Source organism: Chelmon rostratus, chromosome 12 (genome assembly GCF_017976325.1).
Source record: "Chelmon rostratus isolate fCheRos1 chromosome 12, fCheRos1.pri, whole genome shotgun sequence".
Taxonomy (NCBI): domain Eukaryota; kingdom Metazoa; phylum Chordata; class Actinopteri; order Chaetodontiformes; family Chaetodontidae; genus Chelmon; species Chelmon rostratus.
Window position 1 is genome coordinate 13,883,690 of NC_055669.1, and position 11,656 is coordinate 13,895,345.

At 40.3% G+C, this 11,656-nt stretch overlaps 1 protein-coding gene across 1 annotated transcript; it reads right to left on the minus strand.

The window, feature by feature from the left end:
* Positions 1 to 356: 356 nt before the first annotated feature.
* Positions 357 to 5,654, minus strand: espnlb (espin like b). Its single transcript, XM_041948987.1, has 6 exons — positions 5,640 to 5,654; positions 4,999 to 5,134; positions 3,915 to 4,033; positions 3,017 to 3,196; positions 1,587 to 1,970; positions 357 to 1,469 (listed from the first exon to the last, which is right to left on the minus strand). Exons 1-6 carry the CDS (start codon positions 5,652 to 5,654, stop codon positions 357 to 359), a joined length of 1,947 nt encoding a protein of 648 aa, XP_041804921.1.
* Between the last annotated feature and the right edge of the window lie 6,002 nt (positions 5,655 to 11,656).

The window sequence follows — 11,656 nt, forward strand, 5'->3', positions numbered from 1 at the left end:
TTAATTGGCATTGAATTGTATAAGAAAATATGGAAATGTGTTCTGTGGTCTTGCTGCCAGAAATAAAAAATGATAAAGTTTAGAAATGATAGCTTTTTAAAATGGAATTTGTGGTTATCATGTTGTGCAGAAAATGAGAATAAAAAAAGACTGGATGCACTGGAAGCTTTAGTGGGTTTGTGATTAAGACTGACTGGGATGTAAACAAACTAACTGTAATCATCAATTAGGTTTGCAATAAAAATGCATCAATAATTCATCCTCAACAGAATTTTATTCAGCTCCTATCAGTAAGCCAAAATAAACACACCAGCATATCGTCGTTTTGTGCAAAAATGTCAAATTTAACCTTAATACTAATGTTCAAAATCAAACAGCTCCGCCTCCTTCTCCTTCCAGAAAGCAAAGCTGCGGTCAATGTATTTACAAATGTCTTCGTTGTTGAAACAAGAGACGTCTGTGTCGCTGCCACACTCATCTGGAGTAGCAGCTTGAACTACAACTGTGGGTATGAGTCTGGAATCTGACAGCAGCGATGACGGCGATGGTGACGGACAGCGGCACGGTCTCGAGTCCCCAAAGAAGCGAACTTTGATGTCCTCGAAGCCGTCGCTCCACTGTCGTCTCCCAGCCTGGATCTCCTGCAGAACAGCCTTGTGGAAGTCCCGCACCAGCTCCCAGGGGAAACTGCCGACGTGGTCAAAGACTTCAAAGCAGAGGAGGTGCCTCATCTTCCTCTCCTCAGGCGACAGCTCCTGCTCCAAGATGTGGAAGTATCCCAGCATGAAGAGGTCGAGGGTTAAGCTGTCGTGGCTCACTGCAGCACCATCCACGTCTGGCAGAAACTGCTCTGGGGAGTAGGTTTCTCGAGGTGGTGGATGCTGTGAGGAGTTAGAGGAGGGCAAGCAGGACTTTTGCACATCTTTAAGTTCCATATTATTCCTCCAGGAGTTAAGCATCTTGTCCACAGCACCTCGTTGTTGGCAGAATTGAAACATGGAGGGGATTTTCTGTGAGGGAGATGCTCCCGTCACGCTCCTTGACGGTGTTTGCTGTCCTGGTCTCTGCCTCGCTGCTCTAACTGAAATAGCATATGCTGATTTCTTCCAGTGGCTCAGGAAAAGCACCACTATACGCTCTTTCCTTAAGCTGGTAGTCTCTATCACAGGTGCAAGTTTTTTAGGGGGATCGCCATGGCTCACCTCACAGCTGAGGCCTGTGCTGGCGTTCTGGTTGTTCACTCTCGAAGCTCCAAACGCTACCTGGCCTCCATTCACAAACCCAGCGAAGGGATAAATCCCACCAATCTGACCTTCAAAGTTAGATCTCAGGTTTCTGACCGACACCCCGGACAGCTGGATCTCCCTCTCCACCCTCTCCCGCCGCGCTCTGCTGTAGCTGTTAGTCTCCAGACGATGGCTAAAAGCTGACGCCATTCCTATTTGAGGAATCCTACATCCATTGAAGGCCTCACCATTTGCTGGCACTGTCTCTGGGCCCTGTTGCACCAATCCCTGGCCTAAATCAACTTCTAAACTATCTCTTACCCCCTGCAAACCCTTCATCTCCTCCATCATGCCTTCCACTATCCCCCTCTCACTTCCTTCTTCTGTGGTTTGGGTCAGATTAGTCACCAGCAGTGACATACTCTTAACAATCTCTGAGACACGACTGCACCACATTGGCAAAGTCAGCTGCATTTTCCCCTCTGCATCGATTCGCTGTAGCACCTCTTTGTTGAGGGAGATGTTCACAATCGGATCAGGTAAAATTGACCTCAGCTCCTCGGTCAGCCTGGTCAGCTCCAGCTCATAAGCCTGGCAGCGCTTCTGCAGTGAAACGGTCTCAATCTGCTGCTGCAGGTAGACCAGGTCCTCCTCTGTTAGGAGTTCACCAAAGGGCCCCAACACTGCGTTGTGGGTTTGGGAGTACTTCCAGCCATCCACTGGAGTGTAGCCATTAGTCATGACCTGTTAGAGGGATGCAGAGAGAGAGAAGAATCCTGAGAGAGGATTTTGTTAAAGGAATAATTCAACATTTTGGGAAATAAGCCAAGAGTTAGATGAGGAGACACATTCTTAAAGAGTGTTATGTGCTGGACTACTTCTTGACCAGGAGAACTGACATACTGAGGTTGGAAATTACTGCTCCTAATCGTTCAGTGTGCAACAACCCATAACACAGCATCATATAATTTTTACACTTGGTTTTTGAAGCCGTTTAACAAACAAGACGTAACTTAATAAGCCATCTTTAAAGGTGTTTGTAGGCGGATTTTGCTACTTTTGGAAAGAGCTAGGCTATCTGTTTCCCCCTGTTTACAGTCTTTGTGCTAAGGCTAAGCTAAGCAAACTGGCTGCTTAAAGTGCCTTTACATTTCCCACACAGACCATATAGAGTGGTAGCTTCTCATGTGCATATCGTGTGTTCCCAAAATCTCGAAATATTCCTTTGACAAAGTCTTTGAAAATCAACACACTGCAGAGATACTTTTAAATTCTTTAAAATTTGAAATGTTCATGAGTCAGACTGAAGTGACATTGACTCAGGTTTCCTCTTTTCTGTTTTGACGCACAACTTGAGACTTTTTAAACTGATGGACTGAAAAATAAACTGATACAATTTTAGTGACAAAACATGCAAAATGGCCTTCATGAACCACATTTTCTTAGATGTTTCTCATCTCATAAGGTCCTGTTGTGCAAAACTGCCACACCTCTTGTGTCTCTGTGGTTTCTGCAATCCTTTCCTTTTTATTGACATTTTTGCTCTTTGATAGACACCTATTTTTCTTTCTTTGGGAAGTCTGCACATCTTTTATATGTTATTTATCTGAATGTATAAATCTTTCTTACATGAGTCTTGATAGCTTTGTAGCATCAGAACATTTCTGTTTGGATATTATTCCTTAAAGAATCAGGTCTAAGTCCATTTTTCCCCCTCAGTCATGTGTGCCCTCCTGGAGAGGCTACAGGCTCACACAGAGCACATACAGCACAATAGCACAGGTGTGTACCTGTCTCCTCTGTTCCTCCTCGTCCTGCAGCCTGACCTGCAGCTGCCGCACCATCACCTGTCGCTTCCACTCTGCTATGGGGCGGCCGGCTTCATCGTGAGTGGGCACCAGGGAGTCGATGTCAGCCAGGATCACGTCGACGATTGGTACCTCCTCCAACAACTCCTCGCTGTCAAGCTTCTGTCAGCGTTCAACAATGTACAACACACAGATTGTCACTGCTAAACTCTGAGTCTGGAACCATATTTAAGAGATCACCATCATCCTATCATGAAAACCTTACAGAAGCCGACTTTCTGAGGCTTTTTATACCTTCTTTATTTTATTCTCTGAAGGATTGCCTAGTTTCTGCACCAGGGGGTCCTAAAAGTCATGCCAAATTTACTAAACCCCTCCCTGGAACTGTTCCAGTCCAGTCCAATCATAGTTAGCAATCCTAATAAGACAAGGCAGGTCTGTCAAGCTTTGGATTTCTCAGCAACCAAGTGGTGTGCATGCAGCGGTGCTGTGCATGTATGTAGCCATCAAGTGCATTTTTAAGAAGCTTTAACTGTGTTCTCTTTTTAAAATAAGTCAGCTGGAAACATTAAAAAGTCAGCTGGAGATAGAGCTTTCAACAAAATTACAGAGTTAGCATTAATTAGCTGGCTTGCTAAGGGGGGAGATGCTTACCATAGCAAATGGTTAATTAGCCGGAATAAGTAGAAATGCCTGCATGGGTGCATATGGCCTTTAAAACATGTGAAGATCCTTGTTATGATGCATTTTTTGGGGTCGCTCATGTGCACACTTGTGTTTTGTGCTACACCTTGTTAATTCTTCCCTGTTTATTCTGAGGGCAATATCAGCCACCTTTTATGTAATTTTACAAGGAGTTTATTAGGACCAGCTGGCTCACCGTTTGTCCAGTGAAGACTGCGGTGAGTCCGGCCTGCCTCAGAGACTTAATGGACTTCATGTGGGACATCAGGGTGAGATCCCTTTCTGGAGGCTTCAGATGGCTGAACGATGTCACCACTGTCAACAAACATGACAGCCCAGGTGAAAATGAACTTAAATTGTACTTTCTGAAGAATGTACTAAGTACACTTTGTGCTATTTTTGTTACCTTTGAGTATACTCAGGTGTACTCAAGAGCACCACTTGAATAATACTTTAAGTGTAAATAGTTGCTAAATTGGCACAACTTTTTACAGACTTTAAGTTTCCTGAAGTACACTAGTGAAAATCGGGATTCATTGGCATTCAAACACACTTGCAGTAAAATGTATTATTATGTATTATATCATGCATGTGTTGGAAATATTTTTAAATATACTAGTACACTTTAATCAAGCATGCTAATAGTGTATTACAAAGGACTTGAAAATTTGTACTATTTGTAAAGTATGTGTAAAGTATTTGTAATTTAGTACACTTTTTAAAAGTACAATTTAGTGCAATTTACAATACACTTCCAATAAAGTACCCAAGGTACTTTGAAATACCCCTTTAAGAATTGCAGAATTACTGTATTCATTTTAAATATGTTTAAGTAGAACTTAATAATATCTATGATGATAATTTTTTATTACTTTAGAAGCACACTTTTTAAAAGTATATGTCAAACATACCTTCGTGTACTTATAGTGACTTTTCTATACTAAAGTTCTATTTCTAATACACTGAAATATTCCACTTTTTCACCTGGGCAAGGCCAAAGGTCAACAATTCAGCTAGTTAGTCTTTTTTTTTTTTTTTTAAAGGACAAACAGTAGAAGGAAATCAACATTTAAAATGAACTGTATTTCCAGTCTGTTATCATATAACCTGTAAATAAATGAACAGCTAGTTATCCTGTGGAAGAATGGTATTTTTACCTGTAACTAAATAATATGGCTGACAAGAGTAAACACTATTTAGCTTCAGTGTGTAATGACAGTATTCATATTCTTAAACAATACGTTAAGGTACATAATGAAGTGCAAACATGTGTTCATCACCTGAGGAGGCCACCTGTACGTGTTGGATGGAGCCTGGGGTGTGTTTCTTTGAAGTGGCAGCAGGGGTCAGAGAGTAAGAGGTCACAGGAAGTGGAGAAGGGTGGCGGGGGAGGGGGAGCACCTCCTTCACTGGCTGCTGGGGACACACATGCACACACACACACACACAGCAAGGGTGAGCCAGGCTTAAAGGGACAGTTAAACATTTTCTTTTTCTATAATTTCTATAAATAATAATAAATTAATTATCTAACATAATTTGTTACTTTGTTCATCCCTGTTTACAGTAGGAAGCTGTACTTTTTATTTTTGCTGATTTTTTTATGCAAATCAAGTCACTTTTTTAGCATTTCCTGCTTTGTTGTTTAGTTTTCTACAGTGTAAAATCAGTTCAACAGATCTTGTCCCATTTGAAGGCGCTGGTTCCCAGTTTTTTCATTCATGCTCTCCTTTGGCATGATGAATACATTTCAACCCTGCACAGGATATTTTTGACCTGTCGTAGCAGGAAAAGCACAGGTGTAGCTGGTGTTGTTAATGATGGCTCCTTTCCAGCAGTTAGTGATGTTATTAGTAACACCTGTGTGTGTTAAGTTAAAGTTTCTACAGTTATTTCCGTCCCGGCACTGATGATTGGTCACCTTGCTGTTCTCCATGCTGGCTCTGCTCATTCAGGGGAGTTTCAAAGCACCAGGAACTCCTCTTTCTGAAGATGATAAAAGAATATAAAACAATATAAAACAATATACAGTAACAACAACTGGATAAAGTGAGAGAAACCGTCTAGGAAAGAAACATGAACATGAGCATCACACAGCGGTTAGTATAAATGACTCCAAAGTAATCTTCTAAGAGACTGAGACCCCCTTGATGGTACGCACACACGTTCAGTGTAAAGAACACAGGCCACAGCTTGTAGTACTTGGAACAAAAACAAGAAGTGGTGAAACAGGACCCCGGTCAGTGAAAGTAGCGTAGCCCACACAGAGTGCAGGAGAGAGTGTGTTCAGGTTGAGACATGATATCCTGCTTCAGGTAACCTTGCTGATTCACAATAGCCTTATTACTACACATACAACGTTCCTTCCAATTAAACGCATGCCACAGCTTAATAAGTTAGTGAAAGCTTTGTAAATGCTTTATGCACAACACGCATAACCATAATTATGAAAGATTAAATGTTAAGTATTTTAATCATCTAATATCTCTGACTGGGGGAAGGTTGCAACATATTTGATATTTTCATATGCTTAATGCATTGATCTAATGTTTTTATTCCACCTATTAATAGCATAGGTTTGCACTATACTTGCAGCTAAAATATTGCATTGTCTTATGTTGCTCATCTGTAACTCGTTGTTATTATAGGCTAACTTACAATGTTGCCTGTCCAAAATACATGTAATAATGATGTGTTTTTATTTTAAAAAAAGAAAAGTTTCACTTCACATATATAGCTCAACATATTTTTTTTTTTGTCATAGGCCAATATATCACCTTTTTTCCCTTAAATACTAGACCCTCCTTTTTCATTCAAACTCATGATATCTCACATATTTCCACCACATATCAAAATCCAAATGCATACAGAATGCATGCAGTACTTACAATATGGTCCAGAAACTGTGGAATCACACTGTGGATCAATGCCAGGAGGTTTCAAAAAATTACAGAAAAATATAATAATGATGGAAAAAAGACAACTAATAAGGAGGAATGTCCAGAAGCTGTTGCCTCATTACTCTGGAGCAGCCAACACACATCAAGACCAAGGAGCAGCATCACCTGGACCCAAACCTACGATGAGGGGGCCTTCTTACTGTGCATAATTAAAGAAGCGGGATAGAGTGACCTGCACCTCGAAGTATAGAACAATAGCTCTGTGAATGTATGTAGGACATAACATACTGTACACTGGTGAGGCAGGTGAGTGTGCCAGTGCTTGAACACCTCCTCACGTGCTCAGACATGTGTTCACTTATGAGACAACAGCCACACTTCATCCACGGCTGCTCGACCACAGCTTCCTGTAGCATCAATCGCTAACTTCTTCAGATATTTGGCTTAGGAGCAACGTAGAGTTTTGTAATTTAATGACTTTGAATTATTCTGCCACCAGCAGTTAGTTTCAGGTGTAGCTACATTCTGCTGCTATAGCAACCCCTACCGGCACAGCTCCATAGCAGCTAAGTTAACGGTTTTATATCGACTATTTAGATGGATGGATGGATGGATGGATAGATAGATAGATAGATAGATAGATAGATAGATAGATAGATAGATAGATAGATAGATAGATAGATATACTTTATTTATCCCAAGCTGGGAAATTGCAGTACGGGAGCTGCTGCTACAGGCTGCCACCTGGGACGGCGCCAAAATAAGACATAAGCAAGCAAATGTTGACACACATCTTTTATGTACTCCCCAGATACCCCAGTTGGAGCACTATCTTATGGTACTCGTTCATAGCTGTTTTGTAATAGTTTATTTGTGATTTGTTGAGTTTTCTTGCTATCAAATTACTGCTAACCAAGCTAGCCTTGCTCTCCCTGAGGCTAATATGTGCTGCTAATACATTCATGCTAACTGTTAATTTACTGTTCCTCTATTTACTTTCACTGTTTTTGACTTTTTAAGCTTTTATGGTTGTGAACTACAGAATGCCTACAGTATGTTTACTAGATTAATTGCTATGTTTTATTTCTTATATGGACTTAATGTTGATCTTTTCACTGGTGGTACTTTTCTTTCTTTGTACGTTCCTATGACAGAATCTAAATATTTTGACTGTCTAAACTTTTGGTTTAACTATTTTTTATGGTATCTTATTCCTTTTTTGATCCGCAATTACTACCATTTAATTTTGTGTCTAATGGCCTACAGTTTTCCTCAAAGGCCATCTGCCGTCTTCACTTGAAGTGCGTTTGATTCGCTGCAGCTGAGCACCTGCAGTACAAAGCTAATGAGGGAAGGATGACAGATAGACAGAGATATGGAAACAGACACACAGCGCATAGTTAAATATTCAACATTCATTGCGCAGAATAGACCTTCAGTTATCTTACCAAACTTACTGTTCATCAACAGTCTGCTGTAACCTCAGTGCCTGATGGGAGGCAGCTGCCCCTCACTCAGTCCGGGGCCTTTGTGTTGAGCCCAGTATTTCTGCCTCTGTTATTAGGGGATTAGTCTGACTGGCCTTGTTGCAGCTGAGCACATGGTGAGTGCATAATCAATAATGGAAGGCTGCACAAACGCAGAAGAACAGTCTCACATAGGCACATGCACCCATGCACCCTGAGCAAAAGTACAAACTGTTATGCAACCGACATGAGCAGGACATTATGTCGTGTTATCCATTTATAAGGTTGCTCTGTCAGCAAGACCAGTCTTGTTGGGGTCATGTTTTTTTTTCTCTTGTTACACGTTAAACCTGATGAAATCAGGTAGAATGTTTTTTTTTTTACACATTTACAGATGTAGTCACACTGACTCAGGACAAATTACCAGGTTTTTCTGCCTCTGCCTGTGACAAAAAAAAAAAATATTATTTTATTTAGATTCAGATTAACTAAGAACAGAATCTACACTTAAAGATCCACTCTCCACAAGTTCTTCTCCTGGCATTGATTAAACCCCTGAAAACTCAATTCTGTTCATTAAAGGACCATATTAAGAAGTTTTCATGAAATGCATCCTTTCATGCCTTAAAATGGCATAAAACTCCACACAATGGCAAGTGATGATATATGATATATATGATATATAGTGATTCACCCATGCATGTTCGAACTAGAAGCTGATTCTAGAGAAGAACAACCCCAAAGTCAAGCTTTGTGTCAGAATTATCATAAGCCTGTATTATATTTCTGTATTCTAGATTTTTTCTTGTGGTTGTCAAGGTATAGGTGCAGTTCAGTGAGTCAGTGAGGACATTTATAATGACACAGCAGTCTTACAAGATGACTGAAACACAACAGTGCTGCAAACTTAGGTTTAGCAGTGATGCAACTTGTCCATCCACAACATACCATGAGAGCCAGCTGCACATGGTGTGCAATGACAAATGTGAACCACAAAAAATAATAAAAGCAACAATAAAACATAACACGCTAAGATTCTTCATAAGTTTCAACACTCATTTATTTATTCGCCTTATTTTTTTTCTTGACAACTTTTGTTACGTGTCCACAGACATGAGAAAGAACTCCAGAACACTCAAAAGATAAACGTGAGCACTGAGATTAAGACGTCATCACAGGCTTGGACCTGTTTCTGCTTCTGTCAAGCAGCTCAGAGCAAGAGGGCAGACCTGGGATGATCTACCCAGTCCACGATGACCATCCCGTCCACACTGAGCTGAAATGTGCAAAACCTGATCCCCGATCAGCACTCTGCACTCTGGGGTGACACTTGACGAAGCAGCAGGCCAGTTATTCTTATTCATCATGGTATACAGAGGAAGAGAGAGTTAATATCATCTGTGTGATGAGACCCAACACAGAAAATCTCCATTTATATACAAGACAGAGCCAAGAGGAAGGTTTCCAGTTAGTCATTACAAGGATCATGAATGACAATACTTTACAAGCAGCACTTGGGGGGGGGGGGTGTTGTCATTAGCAAGCGGTAAGTCAGGAGAGAGGGACAGAGTACAGTAGAAGATAAGTGGACCTGCATGCTTCGATCCAGAGCTATGACAGTAAAAAAGCGGCCAAATATAAAATAATCAACTCATTTGCCTATCAACAATTACTGAATTACTGGCCGGTGCACTAAAACTGTCTCACAACATGTTTTTTTTTTTATCCCTTGATCTATTAGGGCTGGAAGCATTGCAAGTCATCTGCCAGTTTTAAATTTAAAAAAAAATCAATGCAATTTGGTGCAGCATTGTTGGTGTTTTGATTGCTGAAGCAAAAATGGCACAGTTTCAAGATCTAACCTCCTCCTCCCTTCAGGACAGGGCTGTAACATGTTTAAACCAACCTTTTCCATACATTCTTAAAACATTGTTTAATGAAATCATAGCAAATAAAGATGCTTTGTGCATGAGTGCAATATATTATAAGAACATAATCCATCCTTTAAAACTTTATAAATAAAACTTTCCATTTGTCTTCTGTTCCAACAGACAGCATACAGTATATACTTTTTACAAATAAAGTTCATTATACCAAGATGACCCACAACATTCAGAAATAAATGCTGTACTCTCTTTGAATCCTTTGCTCACAGACAGGATATCCTTTTAAAAATCGCAGAAGCCACAAGTAGCAACAAATCAAAAGTGAAATGTAAAATATAACCTTTTTATTGTGCAGCTTTGGTGCAGATTTTTAAAGTATTAGGCTGCGTTGCTCAGCAGGTTGGTTGGCCTGTGGCGCGCAGAGCCCTGAATACTTTCTGATTGTAAGTCAGTTTTGACCAAAAGCTGATCACAACCACTCAGACATGAAATAAATGAGAAAGACAAAATGGTTGGCTGACCACGTCTTTGACGAGATTCACCACAGACGAAGCTGTTGTTCTCTACGGTGAAAACAGACAAGCATAATATCCCTTTAAATGCACATAATACAACACAAATTCAAAATAATATCGACCTTAAACATTCTTTCTAGCAAAGGCATGATGTTTTTAAGTTACACTTTTTCCTCCAGTCTTAAAATTGATTTCAAACCAACACTTGGGTCATCCTGGTATAGTGCAAAATAACAGACAGGTAAAAGTAACTAGAAAACATCCCTGGACATGAAAGTCATAAAAACACTGAGCTACTCACACAAGCATCAGGCTGTCAAATATCTAGCAGCCACAGTACAGAAGCTAAGAAAGGGCATTTACGGTCAATGATAATGAGATATACACTGTACTGTACTGTTACAGGCCATACCAACATACCATAATAGCATCATTGATAATATTCACTCTCCAAAACATTAACGTAGATCGACAATATAAAAAAAAAGAATAGATCCATAGCATCTAATTTTACTCTACATGAAAGCTTAATCTTGGACACATGTAACTAACTTCATGTCAAAGACGATGATGAAGGAGGGAGAGAAGAAAAAGAGGTGAAGAGAGGGAGGCACTATCTGGTGCATGGACAACGCTCGTGCCCACTCAAAGCAACTGCCTTCAACAGATTACAGGTCCATGGTCAATTACAACTTCCCATTTAGCTACGAGACGAGACTTCAGTAGTAAAATTATTCAATGTAGCAACTCGGCTGAGCCTAACGGACAGAATAAGTGCTGATTTGATTAAAGTAAAACCACTCATCTACAGTACAGTTGTCCTCCTGGTGTATTATCATGTAAAACATCTTAGGTCAGTTTAAGTAGACTTGATTAGTTTAAAGAAATAGTTTTGGGAAATAAGCTCATTCTCTCACCTGCCAAAAGTTTCACATATGATTAATGTATGATCAGTGTTCCCTGAGGGAGGGAAACACTTGAGCATGGGGATTGTGTCCTCGCAAGGATGCTACACTCCTACACGACTAGATTAGCAAAGCATAAAAAGTGGAAACAGCGGGATGGCTAGCCTGGTTCCATTTAAAAGGGAAAAAAAGTTGGCGACCTGCACCTCTAAGGCTCACTAACATGGTATATTTCATTTGGGATAAACAAACAAGATGTAATGAGT